Source organism: Hemiscyllium ocellatum, unplaced genomic scaffold (assembly GCF_020745735.1).
Source record: "Hemiscyllium ocellatum isolate sHemOce1 unplaced genomic scaffold, sHemOce1.pat.X.cur. scaffold_1559_pat_ctg1, whole genome shotgun sequence".
Taxonomy (NCBI): domain Eukaryota; kingdom Metazoa; phylum Chordata; class Chondrichthyes; order Orectolobiformes; family Hemiscylliidae; genus Hemiscyllium; species Hemiscyllium ocellatum.
This window is the reverse complement of record NW_026867808.1, coordinates 28,793-43,948: the sequence shown is the minus strand read 5'-3', so window position 1 is coordinate 43,948 and position 15,156 is coordinate 28,793. Positions and strand designations below refer to the sequence as shown.

Below are 15,156 nucleotides of genomic sequence, written 5' to 3'. Positions count from 1 at the left end.
GCCTCTGTGACGACGGCGGTCCCTCGATTCACGTGACCGGTTGCTCCTGCACATGCGCCGTTGCGGGGGGTTAAGGGGAGCTGATGTTGTGTTGGTCTGGAGGGTCCCTGTGGCCAGGAAGAGGTGAGTGTGGCTCAGTCAATGAGCATCAGTCAGACCCTGCTGGAGCATGGGGGGAGGGAGGTGGGATATTAGGTACAGCAAGAGTTAAAGAGTGTGTGGGATGGAGATTTACAACTTTTTTAGGTAATAAGTCCCTTTCTGGACAATACTGGGGGATGGGTAATATCAGAAACAGCAGAGTGAGAATTGAAGAAAAGTGTGTGTGTGTGTGTGTGTGTGTGTGTGTGTCGGGTGGAGATTTGCAACACTTTTTAAAGTTAAAAATCACACAACTCTAGGTTATAGGAGAAAATGAGGTCTGCAGATGCTGGAGATCAGAGCTGAAAATGTGTTGCGGGAAAAGCTCAGCAGGTCAGGCAGCATCCGAGGAACAGGAGAATCGAAGTTTCGGGCATGAGCCCTTCTTCAGGAATGAGGAAAGTGTCCTCATTCTTTCCTCATTCCTGATGAAGGGCTTTTGCCCGAAATGTCGGTTTTTATTTTTTCCCAGCTCCTCGGATGCTGCCTGACCTGCTGTGCTTTTCCAGCACCACACTGATCTCCAGCATCTGCTGTCTTTTTCGCCTGGAGGTTTTACTAGCTACCTGATGAAGGTGCAGAGCTCTGAAAGCTCGAACTTCTAAACAAATCTAATGGACTACAACCTGGTGATGTGATTTTTTTTTTACCTTTGTACACCCCAGCCCAACACTGGCATCTGTATATTGTAACTTGATTGTTTTAGGGAAGTTCTACAGAAACTAGAATGATCTGTTCTGAATTCCTGTCATGTGTAGGTAGCAATGACTTTTGTAATCCCCTTTTCACAGGATATGAGAAGAGCAGCTTTGCAGGTAGAGCTCCCCAACGGAGTACCATGTGAAGGTCTGACAGAGCCCCTTGATTCGTGGGACAGGAGAGACGTCCCTCTTTCAGTCCAGAAGGGGAAAATTCTTTGAACGTTTTTGTCTGCTTCAGTAGGCTCTTAAAGTATCGTCTTTACCTGAACCACAGGGGCACGTGCCTGAGCCAGTTTGCCCACTGTGGGGAAAGGAAGTCTCAGGAGGCATTCCGCGCGCCATGGAGAAACCGTGGAAGTGTGGGGATTGCGGGAAAGGGTTCCGCTCCCCCTCCGTGCTGGAGATCCACCGCCGTGTCCACACTGGGGAGAGGCCGTTCAGCTGCTCGGTGTGCGGCAAGGGCTTCACCCAGCTGTCTATCCTGCTGACCCACCAGCGTTTCCACACCGGGGAGCGGTCCTTCACCTGCCCCGTCTGCGGCAAGTTCTTCACCCAGTCGTCCACCCTGCTGACCCACCAGCGGGTCCACACCAGGGAGCGGACCTTCACCTGCTCCGTCTGCGGCAAGGGCTTCACCGACTCCTCCCACCTGCTGACCCACCAGCGGGTCCACACCGGGGAGAGGCCGTTCAGCTGCTCGGTCTGTGGCAAGAGCTTTACCCAGTCGTCCAACCTGCTGCGGCACCAGCGGCTCCACACCGGGGAGCGGCCCTTCACCTGCTCCGTCTGCGGCAAGGGCTTCACCGACTCCTCCCACCTGCTGACCCACCAGCGGGTCCACACCGGGGAGAGTCCGTTCAGCTGCTCGGTCTGCGGCAAGAGCTTTACCCAGTCGTCGAACCTGCTGCAGCACCAGCAGGTCCACACCGGAGAGTGGCCCTTCACCTGCTCCGTCTGCGGCAAGGGCTTCGCCCGCTCGTCCGACCTGCTAACCCACCAGCGGGTCCACACCGGGGAGCGGCCGTTCAGCTGCTCCGTCTGCGGCAAGGGCTTCGCCCGCTCGTCCGACCTGCTAACCCACCAGCGGGTCCACACCAGGGAGCGGCCGTTCAGCTGCTCGGTCTGCGGCAAGAGCTTCACCCGCTCGTCCACCCTGCTGCAGCACCAGCGGCTTCACACCGGGGAGCGGCCCTTCACCTGCTCCGTCTGCGGCAAGAGCTTCTCTCACTTGTCCAACCTGCTGACCCACCAGCGGCTCCACACCAGGGAGCGGCCCTTCACCTGCTCTGTCTGCGGCAAGGGCTTCACCCGCTCGTCCGACCTGCTAACCCACCAGCAGCTCCACACCGGGGAGCGGCCGTTCAGCTGCTCGGTCTGCGGCAAGAGCTTCACCCGCTCGTCCACCCTGCTGCAGCACCAGCGGCTTCACACTGGGGAGCGGCCCTTCACCTGCTCCGTCTGCGGCAAGAGCTTCTCTCGCTCGTCCAACCTGCTGACCCACCGCCGGGTCCACACTAGGGAGCGGCCCTTCACCTGCTCCGTCTGCGGCAAGGGCTTCACCCGCTCGTCCGACCTGCTAACCCACCAGCAGGTCCACACCGGGGAGCGGCCCTTCACCTGCTCCGTCTGCGGCAAGGGCTTCACCCACTCGTCCAACCTGCTGACCCACCAGCAGGTCCACACCAGGGAGCGGCCCTTCACCTGCTCCGTCTGCGGCAAGGGCTTCACCCGCTCGTCCGACCTGCTAACCCACCAGCGGGTCCACACCGGGGAGAGGCCGTTCAGCTGCTCGGTCTGCGGCAAGAGCTTTACCCAGTCGTCCAACCTGCTGCGGCACCAGCGGCTTCACACCGGGGAGCGGCCCTTCACCTGCCCCGTCTGCGGGAGGGGCTTCGCTCAGTCCCAGCACCTGCTGCGGCACCAGCGGGGGCACAAGTGACGGGGCCAGCCGCTGTGAGTCACCGCCCAGGGCTGAACCCTGGGTGGGATGGGGGAGGGTCACTGCAGTTGCTGTGCTCTCATCCCCTTGGCATCCAGTGGCTCTGCGAGCCTGCGACTGCGCATTTCCTCCTGAAGTGGAGATGTACAACACAGAAACAGACCCTTCGCTCCAACCCCTCCATATCCTCAACCAGTCAAGTCCCATTTGCCAGCAATTGGCCCTATCCCTCCAAACCTCTCCTTATACAGATACCCAAGTGGATGCCTTTTAAATGTTGCAATTGTACCAGCCTCCACCACTTCCTCTGGCAGCTCATTCCACACGCACACACACCACCCTCTGTGTGAAAAATGTTGCCCCTTAGGACCCTTTTTAAATCTTTCCCCTCTCACCCTAAACCTATGCCCTCTAGTTCTGGCAAAAGACTTTGTCTATCCCTATCCATGCCCCTCATGAATTTATAAACCTCTCTTAAAGTCAACCCTCAGCCTCTGACGTTCCAGGGAAGACAACCCCAGCCTGTTCAGCCTCTCCCTGTAGCTCAAACCCTCCAACCCTGGCAACATCCTTGTCAATCTTTCTGAACCCTTTCAAGTTTTGCAACATCCTTCCGATAGACCAGAAGTGCACATAATACAGAGGAACTTCGATTATCCAGAATTAGATGAACCAGCACGGTGGCTCAGTGGTTAGCGCTGCTACCTCACAGTACCAGGGACCCGGGTTTCATTCCTGCCTCAGGCGACAGACTGTGTGGAGTTTGCACATTCTCCCCGCGTCTGCGTGGGTTTCCTCCTAGTGCTCCGGTTCCGTCCCACAGTCCAAAGATGTGCAGGTCAGGGTGAATTGGCCATGCTAAATTGCCCGTCGTGTTAGGTATATTAGTCAGAGGGAAATGGGTCTGGGTGGGTTACTCTTCGGAGGCTCAGTGTGGACTGGTTGGGCCTGTTTCCACACTAAGGGATCTAATCGTCAAGCGACTGAAATACACCCTGCATGTGTCCTTTGGATAATCGAGGTTCCTGTGTATTCCAAAAGTGGCCTAACCAACGTCCTGTCCAGACCCCAACCCCTATACTCAGTGCTTTGGCCAATAAAGTGATCTGCAGAATCTGCGGGACTTGCTTAATCCTGGGAGGTAAATCACGTGTTTCTCCTTCTCTTGCAGGTGGATCCAAGATTTCACTCTCTGTCCCATTGAGTCTCCAGTCAGGTCCTTCAACTCAACTGGTCTCTCTCAGTATTTCTGACCCATGTGAGCCTCTACGCACCTCCCCTTCACTTGCTCACACTTGATTTCCCTTACAGCAGCATTCCCTTCAGTTCCTTTCTCCCTGACGTCTGTATCCAGCTTCTCCTTAAATGCCGTCCACCTCAACCTGCTACTGTGGGGGTCATTCCCGCTGCAGACAGAGGTCTCTCCTTGTAACCTCTTCAAAAGATTTACTGCTGACTTCCCCCTTCAGTCTTTTCCATTTCTGGGTCTCCCCGCTGTTGCGAAACTTGGAAGAGTTCAGAAAAGATTTACAAGGATGTTGCCAGGGTTGGAGGATCTGAGCTACAGGGAGAGGCTGAACAGGCTGGGGCTGTTTTCCCTGGAGCGTCGGAGGCTGAGGGATGACCTTAGAGGTTTACAAAATTATGACTGGCATGGATAGGATAAATAGGCAAAGTCTTTTCCCTGGGGTTGGGGAATCCAGAACTAGAGGGCATAGGTTTAGGGTGAGAAGGGAAGATATAAAAGAGACCTACAGGGCAACTTTTTCATACAGAAGGTGGTGTGTGTATGGAATGAGCTGCCAGAGGATGTGGTGGAGGCTGGTACAATTGCAACATTTAAGAGGCATTTGGATGGGTATATGAATAGGAAGGGTTTGGAGGGATATGGGCCGGGTGCTGGCAGGTGGGACTAGATTGGATTGGGATATTTGGTCGGTATGGACGGGTTAGACCGAAGGGTCTGTTTCCGTGCTGTACATCTCTTGACAAAGCCTTGTCTGAGGGTGAAATGTTGTCATTCCCGTTGATGCGGGTGGTCCCCTGTCTGTTGTCCTTTTTGTTTCCTTTCTCGGAAAGGACGTCGCGGACGTGGGCAGCGTTCCCGAGCCCCGCTCCGGAGCGGGCTGTTCCGTCCTCTTCCAGCCCCCGGGAGAAGGGGCAGCTTGAGTGCATTGGGAGAGTGGGCCATTCACCGGGAGGGTGCCAATGGGACGGGAGAGCGGTACCAGTAATGGGGCGAGGGGGAGATGCCTCAGACCGCCAGAAACACTGGGGCAGCTGCTCGCGTGCTCCTTTTGGATCTCACAGCACAGGGAGGCCATTCATCTGATTACCTCCCCGTCTCTGTCTCTCTGGCTCTGTCTCTCTCTCTCTCTCTCTCTGCGTCTGTCTGTCTCTCTGAGGTGACAGCGGATTCCAGCATATTGCTGATTGCTGGGTAAACCTGTTTTTCCTCTGTTTTCCCCCTCTCTCTCTTGCTCAAACCCCTGAACTTCAGGCCGCCCCTGACCTTGTCATTATCAGTGAATAGGGAACAGCTTTTCTTCCTCCACCTTATCTGAACCTATCACAATCTTCCCCACTTTCACCAGTTGTATCTGTGTGTGACCCTCTCTTTCTGTGTCTCTTTCTCTCCTAAGCCCCCTCCCTCACCACATCCCATTTACCCACCCCCTCCTGTCATGCTCCCACTTTCAAACGGTCTCGTTGTGTTTTCACTGCCTCTTCCCCATCGTTTCCATCAAGCACCTCATCTCATGCTGAGAACCCCTGCAGTGTAGGAGCAGGCCCTTCAGCCCATCCAATTCACACCAACCCTCCCTCACCCAGACCTCTGCCCGTAACCCTGCAATTCCCATTGACTAACCCACCTAGCCTACACTATGGGTAATTTAGCACGGCCAATGCACCCTAACCTGCACATCCCTGGATACTATAGGACAATTTAGCCTGGCCAATCCTACACTAAGGGTGGATTGGCCATGCTAAATTACCCATAGTACCCAGGGATGTGTAGGTTAGGGTAGATTGGCCATGCTAAATTACCCAATCCAACACATCCCTGGGTACTGTTAGGATAAAATAGGTCAAGGGAGGGTGGAGCTATAGCTGCTGTTTGGGGAATCGAAACTGTTGCTTACGTGGCCAGCTCAGCTGCCAACGCCCAAATGAGCTCAATAACAGGAAACGCCTAGCAAACGCGAAATGTCCTAATAAGGCAATGCTTAGTAGCTCCGTGAAGCTCTGCTTAGCAAAGAGTATATCAGGAGCAGATTTGGGAGGGGAAGGCAGAACGCGCCTTCTCCAGTGAATGCAGGGTGATTCACTGTATCAACTACGATTCTGCAATAAAGCCTGCTTGTGCCAAACAATTGAGCGTCTGTTGTCTCTCCTCCTAAAACGAACATGCAAGGACAGATTCCGGCCTAACAGTACTATGGGTAATTTAGCATGGCCAATCCACCCTCACCTACACATCCCTAGGTACTATGGGTAATTTAGCCTGACCAATCCACCCTAACCTACACATCTCTGAGCACTATGGGTAATTTAGCATAGCCAATCCACCCTCACCTACGCATCTTTGGATTGTGGGAGGAAGCCAGAGCACCCGGAGAAAACCCTCGCAGACGCAGGCTGGAAATGTGCAAACTCCATACGGACAGTCACCCCCGAGGCTGGAATTGAACCCGGGTCCCTTGGCGCAGTGACCACTGAGCAACCCCTATTAATCCGCCTGCGTTAAGATCCTTTTGTCACCTGGATGAATGTTACAGGGGGGAGCGGGGTTTACGTCTTCTCTGAGCTGAGAGAGGACACAGGAGATGCTCCTCATCATGCTTTCATGTGTCACATTGCATAATTCTTAGAATTTACATGTAAATGTCTAGTTGGGGTTAGAATTCTTGTAAATGTAGACAAACCGAAACACTTGTTGAGACATTTCACCAAACCCCAAGTAGGCAATTGACATGCCCGTCCCTGAAAAGAGAACCTTTCGTGGGGTCAGAGTTGACATTGAGAATAGCGAAATGAACACTGTCCCCGTCGTGTTTGTATTTTTGCTGACAGAAGGGCAGTTTGCAGTCAGCAGGACCTGTGGGACTAGAGGCTGCGGGCCAGGTCTGCGCTCGGGAGCGTAAATCCCAACGGGAACCAGAGGCGTTGCTAACGTTTAAGCCAGCTGAGTTTAGCAAGAAAAGGCTGCGACCCTGTGCTTGAACTGATCAGCCGAAACTTTGGGCGGAGCCAAGGAGATCTGAAGGCGAAGCTCACGGGAGGGTCTCCTTTCTCAAAAAAACCAGAAAACATGAGGGATACCAGGAAGAATTCCGCTGAATTCCAGAGAGCTGTGGCATGCCGTTGATTTGGTACAATGAGCTTTTAATGTGAACTCTCATGAGGGAGTGCAAACGAACTCGAGTTGAAATGTAGCTCCGTAAAGTGTTGTGTAACAGTCATAGCGTTGACCGTTGTTGAACGTTTTGATGCGGTCCAGTTTTTCTTTTGTTTTTTAAAGATGAGATGATGTTTTGTGGTTTTTGGATGGGTTGGGTACAGAGTGGGAGGTAGGGTGGGCTGGGATCTTCCATGTTGATGGGATTTGACAGTGAATTTTGCTTCGTCAATTATTCAGACTGTGTGCCTGGAGAGAGGGAGGGTCTGACCCTTGGGAAGGGTGCTGGCGGGGTGTGGGCGGGAGGTGAACCTTTGCAATGTCCAATCAGAAGGCTAAGTGTTAAGATAACAAGAGCCGATATTTAGCAGTCGATAAGTGCAACATGTAAGCAGTTTGTTCATATGCAGCTCAAAGGCTGTCCCCAAAGTTAAACTTAGTATGGCGCCTACCCACTCAATCCAGTTACCCACCCCATTTCAGGGTGGATATGTGAACTATCACTAATTTTGGTTCTTCTAATGAATAAAACATTTAAACCTAGCTGTTCAGGAAAGCAAACAAGTTTAAAACTACAGCCATGCTGCAGTTAAACTCAATAGACTTACTCAGAGCAAAATACATGTTCTCTGAACGCAGTTGGAAGTTAACATAGTTGTATTAGATGTCGGAATATCTGTTTAAATGGAGCGGTGAGCTTTCCCAATGTAGACAGGGCTCCTCGAAACGTGGCAGTGTCCCCCCTGCAGCTGCAGAGCGAGACAGGAGAGTTTGTTTTTGTGAATGAGCAGTTGTAGCGCGAGGTGGCTGTTGCTTGGTGACGGTGAGGCTCCCCCGGCCCCGCCCATTCCCCCGTGCAGACGTCACGCGGGGGTGAAGGCGGTTGGGAGGAGAAGTCGCTCGAGCGGGGAAGCGGCGGCCGTTAGGAAAATGGCGCCGTGCGGCCCGGGGCAGACCCCCGTCACTGGTCACCGCCGCCTTCCTAGCGCAGCTGCTGTGTCACGGCCACACCGGCCGGCTGTACAGCAGGCAGGAGCCGGTGAGCATTCTGGAGGCGGATGGGGTTAAGGCCCTGTTTGGGAACTGGTCGGCCGCCTGGGTGGTGGAGTTCTACTGGTCGTGGGGCGGCCCCTGTGTCAACTATGGGGCCACCTGGAAGGTACTGGGCCCGGGAGGTGAAAGGTGAGGCAGGTTGTGGGGGGGACGGAGGGGAAGGAATGTGGGGCCTGTCCTGTCATAGTCACATTTTACACTCACTTTCCATCTGCTTTTACTGGCGCTTGTGCTGTTTACCCCTCACTGTGTTTTAATCCTTGTGCTGTTTACCCCTCACTGTGTTTTAATCCTTGTGCTGTTTGTCCTTTGCTGTTACTTGTACAATTGCTGAGGGTAGTGTGTAAATACTAGTGAAGGATACTATGCACCAGCATGTATATGTTCCTCAGTTATTGAAGGGGCAGGACCTGTTGAGAACGGTTAGTAAAGCAGGGTGTGCACTAAGCCTTGTTAACATGGATATGTTCATTGGAAAAGTTGACTTTTTATTATTTAGAGTCGTAGAGATTTTCAGCACGGAAACAGATCCCCTCAGTCCAACCTGTCCACGCCAACCAGATATCCTACATTAATCTAGTCCCCATTGCCAGCACTATATCCCTCTACGCCATTCCTATTCATATACCCATCCAGATACTTTTTAAAGGCTGTAATTATACTGGCCTCCTCCACTTCCTCTGGCAGCTCATTCCATACACACACCACCCTCTGCATGGAAACATTGCCCTTCAGGTATCTTTTATATCTTTGTGGCCTCACCCTAAACCTATGTCCTCTAGTTGTGAAGGTCACCCCAACACAGAGGAAAAGACTTAAAAACATTGAGCAGCCAAACAAATGCAAAAGCAATCAAATATCAAGCCACATGGGGGAAAAATATCGCTCTGCCCTTTTTGATCTCCAATAGACATTTGGAAACTGAAAATCTGTCAATAACACCAGCATTGCTACAGAGCATATTGTGTACACTCCTCGGTGTCAACAAGCAGGGCACATGTTTGCTAATGTCATCAAAACATTGGGCGTGTTCCTCATTGTCGGCAGAAAAGGGGCAAAACCTACTTTTGATGGACAAATAAGGCTCACTGGAGGACCGGAAGGAGACTTGTCCTCCTGCCATTTGGAGGTCCCCTATTGGTGAACGCGGAAGTTGGGCCATGAGGTTCTGAAGTTCCTGCCCCTCCCCTCTCTCAATGAAGATTGAGCTTCACTCAGACTGCAGCTTCCTTCCTCTGTCCAACATCTGTGAGTACAGCATTCTCTTTTCTCACCCCCTTTTCCATTTACATTTCATTCTGGGGTTCAATTGTTGACTTGGAGCAACTGAAAGGAATGGGAGTGAATCCAGTGAGGGGACAGACTCTGGAAAAATTAGTCCAAGCCTTTGTCTCAATTGACAAAATAGACAGGCAGGAGACTGGACGAATGCAGCAAGCCAGGCAGTATCAGTAGGTGGAAGAGTTGAGGTATCTGGTGGAACCCTTGTTCAGGATTGGGGGTGGGAATAGGGAGAGCTGTGGAACAAGGGTGTGCTGGGGGCAGGGTGATGAAGTGAGGATAGGTGGAGACAGGTAGAAGGTACAATAGACAATAGGTGCAGGAGTCAGCTCTTCTGCCCTTTGAGCCAGCACCACCATTCATTTTGATCGTGGCTGATCATCCTCAATCAGTATCCTGTTCCTGCCTTATCCCCATAACCTGGTTGGTGAATGGGAGGAAGGAATCTAGTTGGCAGGGAAGAGTGGAAAGGGCTGGGAAGTGAGTTGGGGGATGGGATGGGAGATTATTTGAAATTGGAGAACTCAGTGTCGAGTCCTCCGGGCTGTGGACTGCTCAGACAAGATGAGGTTTTATTCCTCCAATTTGTCAGAAGGGGAGTGGGAAGGGGCATTAAAATGGGTGGAGACTGGGAAGTCCGCTCAGCCTCTGTGGACCTGGCTGTGATGCTCGGCAAACCATTCCCCAAGTTTACGCTCGGTCTTCCTGACGTAGAGAAGACCATAACTGGCAAAGCACAGTGGGTCGAGCAGTAGGACAGTCGTAGTTTGAGGCACAAGCTCTTCATCAGGAATGATGCATGGATGTTCAGAGGGGCATCAGCGTCCTTCTGTGCCAGTTGTCAGACAGGTGCAGCAGGCAATGAGCAAGGCAAGTGGCATATTAGCAAGAGGAATTAAGTTCAGAAGTGGGAATGTCTTCCAGCAGTTAGGAGGTCATAGAATATATTCAAGGCTGAGTTCACGTGATTTTTATGTGGATGCTTGTGGGGGAAGGCAAAAAAATGGTTGTAAGACCAGTATCCAGTTTTAAGACCGTTCCAGAGTCAGACAGCACAGAAACAGACCCTTCAGTACAACTAGTCAATGCTGACTATGTTCTCAAACTAAACCAGTCCCACCTGGCAGTGTTTTGGCCCATATCCCTCCAAACCTTTCCTATTCATGACGTTACTGTACCTGCATCCACCACATCCTCTAGACATTTAGTCCTCACGTGAACTACTGTGTAAAAAGAAAAAAATTGTGCCCTTCAAGTCTTTTTAAAATCCTTCTCCTGTCACCGTCAAAGTTTGCTCCCTAATCTTGAAACCCCAACCCTAGGGGAAGGACACCCTTTGTTCACCTCATCTCTCCCCTCATGATTTTATAAACGTTGATAAGGTCACATCTCCACTTCCAATGCTCCAGTGAAAAAGTCCCAGCCCATCCAGCTAGATGAAGGTAGAATCCTGTCCCTTAGGATTCCCTCCAACAATGTGCCCACCACTGATGTCAGGCACACTGATCTATAGTTCCCTGGCTTGTCCTTACCACCCTTCTTAAACAGTGGCACCACGTTAGCCAACCTCCAGTCTTCTGGCACCTCACCTGACATGCACAGTATGCTCTATGGAGATGCTGTTTTTGATGGATTTAAAGTGTCCAAATGCCACAATTTCTCCCCCACTCACTTGACATAACCGTGCAGGCTCCTCGCTATTTGATGTTCATGTTACTTAGAACCCTCATGATCATATCAATCTCAATGAGGTCACCCCTCAACCTCCTGTGCTCCAGTGAAGACAGTTTCAGCTTCTCCTTATAACTCAAACCCTCCAGTCCTGGCAACATCCTGGTAAATCTTTACTGGACTCTCTGTAATAGTATTCTTCCTATTACAGGGCCACCAGAAGCCTTCTCAGTACTCTACAAGTGACTTCACCAACATCCTGTACACCTTCAACATGATGTCCCAACTCCTTTGTTCAATGGTGTGAACAATTAAGGTAAGTGTGCTGAATGTTTAACATCAATCTACATTTGTCAATATATCATATCAGTTGCATGACACTGTGACCTTTTGCTCTTAACTCTGCGTCTTCTGATCCTGCTCCACAGCTACCCGATGAAGGAGCAGCGCACTGAAAGCTAGTGCTTCCAAATAAATCTGTTGGACTATAACCCACTGTTGTGATTTTTCAACCTTGTCCCACCTAGTCCAACAGCAGCACCTCCACCTCCTTTCTAATGAACACAGCCCATACCTCCCGGTGCTGCCAGTAAACTGCCGATGAAATGATGCAGTGCCTGCACTCCTGAAAAGTTTATAATTTCTAACGAAACCAGCTACTCATTCACTGCTCCATCTGATACACGACTTTGGAAACTTAGTGCAGGAGGCTGCAAGAAATGAGCAGCTTTAAAACAAAAACCGCTTGGAGCTTTCAATGAGAGCCTGAGCCCAGCAGTACGTTCTGGTTACCTTTATTGTGGCCCAACATTGTTACAGCTGCAGATGCCCCCAGCAAAAGGGCAGAGAAAGAATAGCTGTGTATTAGACAGCTCAACAACAGGGGGAGGTGCACGGGGCAGGGCAAGGCCAACAGCAGGCCCCCGCACTACGCCTGCGTTGCCTTGCACAGTTTACAAAAATCCCTTCCCCTTCAGAGACTCCCCACAGTGTAGAAGCAGGCCACTCGACCCAAAGACTACACACCGATCCTCCAAAGGGTAACCCACCATGCAATTCCCCTACCCCATTGCTCAACATTTTCCCCTGACTAATGCACCTAACCTGCACATCCCTGGGCACTATGGGTATTTCAGTACTGTCAATCCACCTGAACCTGGACAACTCGTATATGCCAACCAGATATCCCAACCCAATCTAGTCCCACCTGCCAGCACGGGGCCCATATCCCCCCAGTTGCCTTTTAAATGTTGCAATTGTATCAGCCTCCACCACTTCCTCTGGCAGCTCATTCCATACACGTACCACCCTCTAAATGAGAAGGTTGCCCCTTAGGTCTCTTTCATATCTTTCCCCTCTCACCCTAAACCTATGCCCTGTAGTTCTGGACTCTCCCATCCCATAGAAAAGACTTTGTCTGTCTATCCTATCCATGCCCCTCATGATTTTATAAACCTCTATAAGGTCACCCCTCAGCCTCTGACGCTCCAGGGAAAATAGCCCCAGCCTGTTCTGTCTCTCCCTATAGCTCAAATCCTCCAGTCTTGGCGACATCCTTGTAAATCTTTTTAGATTAGATTAGATTACTTAGTGTGGAAACAGGCCCTTCAGCCCAACAAGTCCACACCGACCTGCCGACGCGTATATCACCCAGACCCATACTCCGGGGGTTTGCAAGGACTGCCACAAACACTACGTAGGACAAACAGGAAGAAAGTTAGCCACCAGGATACACGCACACCAGCTAGCCAGAAAAAGACACGATCTTCTATCCCTTGTCGCCCAACATACGGATGAAAGAAAACACCACTTCGACTGGGACAACATCTATCCTGGGACAGGCTAAGCAAAGACATGCCAGAGAATTCCTAGAGGCCTGGCACTCCAATCACAACACCATAAACAAACACATAGATCTAGATACCATCTATCAACCCCTCAGAAAATGAACAGGAAATGACATCACCACAAACCCCAGGAACCCCATCCAGGCCAAACATATAAATCGAAAGCAGGAGACAACAGCTTCGCTTCAGTTGGAGGTCGCCACTGATGATGTTCCCGAACCAGGTAATGAAACGTCTGGATATCAAACCTACAGCTCAGCGAGCAAACCTACACCCTAATCCTCAACCTGAGCTACAAACCTTGCAAAGTTGAATGTATTTGCAAACATCATGCTGCAAATACAAACCCACCCCCATGGATGATCTATCTCGTGTGTGCACGAGATAGAGAAACAGTCTATTTCCATGCTGTTTATCTTTATTTGATAACCGTTGCTTTATTTCTGTTGGTGTAAATGTTGTTGTAATTCATAGCTGGATCCTCATAGGTGTAAGGGTGACAGAATTCCTCAAGTAGGGCATTGGAAGATTCCTGGGAGACCCCTATTTCTGGTTTACTTCCTCATGAACAAACATTAAGCACGTGTATCTATTTATTTACGATTTTGTTTTATTTTTCTTGTTTGATTCCCTGCTATGACTACACCTTGTATTAGGATAGTTGACAGGCTGGGAGATTGTGGCTTGGGTCTTGATTGAATATTTTATCGTTCCAGAAGTTATAAAAGGCGGGGTCAAAGCTTTAGCAGAAATCTAGCAGAGCTGAGAACAGACCGACATCTTAGTCTGTGGGAACAGGGAGATCAACAGAGGATAGAGAAATCAGGTCCTGAAACCAGACCACCCTGTGATCAGTGCTTTGATTAGAGGCATCCTTCTACATCAGTCAATGCCAGTTGTCAGACAGGTGCAGCAAGGCAAGCGGTATATTAGCAGGCTGAACTGAGATTAGAAATGGGGATGTCTTCCTGCAGTTAGGGAGTCATTGAATTTATTCAAGGCTGAGTTCATCTGATTTTTGAACAACAAAGTGTGGATTTTTATGTTGTGTGGATGAGGTGTGTTTTTTTTGTGGTTTATGTTTTGGATACAGGAAGAGTAGACATTTTTAAAGTGGAAGGCAAGAAAATGGTTTTAAGACCACGACAGAACAGTTATGGTCAGACAGCACAGAAACAGACCCTTCAGTCCAACTATTCCATGCTGACTATGTTCTCAAACTAAACTAGTGCCACTTGCCAGTGTTTGGCCCATATACATCCACACCTTCCCTATTCATGTACTTATCCACATGAATTTTAAACGTTGCATCTGAACATGCATCCACCACTTCCTCTTTACATTCACTCAATACATGAAACACTCTGTTATAAACAAACTTTTCCCAATTCTGTCCATTCCATGGATTCATTCTCTTTCCTTTCAGTTGCTGCAAGTCATAAATTGAAGCCCAGAATGAAATAAATGGAAAAGGAGTTGTGAAGAGAGTACCCTACTCACAGATGGTTGACACAGTAAGGAGGGTGGAGTCTGGAGCAAACCCGAAATGTCGATTTTCCTGCTCCTCGGATGCTGCCTGACCTGCAGTACTTTGCCAGCACCACTCTAATCTTGACCCTGATCTCCAGCATCTGCAGTTCTAACTTTCTCCTGTAAGAAATCAGCAGTTTTAAACCAAAAACCTGTTGCAGTTTAAAGCTCTCATTGAGAGTATGAGCTCAGTGTGAAGTTCAGGTAATCTTTATTGTGACCCAACTTTGTTACAGCTTCAGAATCTCCCAGCAGAAAGGTGTAGAAAAAGTAGCAATTTTTTAAAAAAAGCTCAAGGTCAAAGTGCAACTCCTCACTTTCTTCATTATTGGTCACCACTGAGTTGTCCCTTTGTAATTGGATCCTTGATATCGCCTTAACCTGGAGGAAGTATTGCCTCACTCAGCAATTTCAACCTGTATCCAAGTAAGTTGGATGAGCAGCATAGAGTCAACCAGACTATTGTGGGTCTGGAGTCACGTGTCGGCCAGAGCGGGTAAAGGATGCAGCTGGGACGACTGCTCTAATAACTGCTCAAGTCTTCCCTAAAAAAGAACTGAGTGAATCAGAAGGGTTTTTTTTTCCACCCCCACC

The 15,156-nt window shown here is 50.2% G+C and overlaps 1 protein-coding gene and 1 long non-coding RNA gene across 5 annotated transcripts; both read left to right on the top strand.

Annotated features, from left to right (window-relative positions):
* The first annotated feature begins 63 nt into the window (after positions 1-63).
* LOC132810153 (zinc finger protein 271-like) lies at positions 64-5,706 on the top strand. 2 transcript variants are annotated; one of them, XM_060822618.1, is made up of 3 exons: positions 64-123; positions 933-2,795; positions 3,953-5,706. In XM_060822618.1, the coding sequence occupies exon 2, from the start codon at positions 1,183-1,185 to the stop codon at positions 2,779-2,781; it is 1,599 nt and encodes a 532-aa protein (XP_060678601.1). In that variant the 5' UTR covers positions 64-123; positions 933-1,182; the 3' UTR covers positions 2,782-2,795; positions 3,953-5,706. The 2 variants fall into 2 exon arrangements, with proteins under 2 accessions (XP_060678601.1, XP_060678600.1); XM_060822617.1 differs by having other exon boundaries at positions 933-5,706.
* A 2,339-nt stretch (positions 5,707-8,045) lies between these two features.
* LOC132810155 (uncharacterized) lies at positions 8,046-11,676 on the top strand. 3 transcript variants are annotated; one of them, XR_009642757.1, is made up of 4 exons: positions 8,046-8,362; positions 9,281-9,481; positions 11,397-11,501; positions 11,614-11,676. It is a non-coding gene; the product is annotated as an uncharacterized LOC132810155 (long non-coding RNA). The 3 variants fall into 3 exon arrangements; XR_009642758.1 differs by lacking the exon at positions 9,281-9,481 and having other exon boundaries at positions 8,046-8,219; XR_009642759.1 differs by lacking the exon at positions 9,281-9,481.
* The last annotated feature ends 3,480 nt before the right edge of the window (positions 11,677-15,156 follow it).

Bases quoted from the DNA above. Each gene is read 5' to 3' on its own strand.
- LOC132810153 (XM_060822618.1), top strand. From the start codon at position 1,183: ATGGAGAAACCGTGGAAGTGTGGGGATTGCGGGAAAGGGTTCCGCTCC.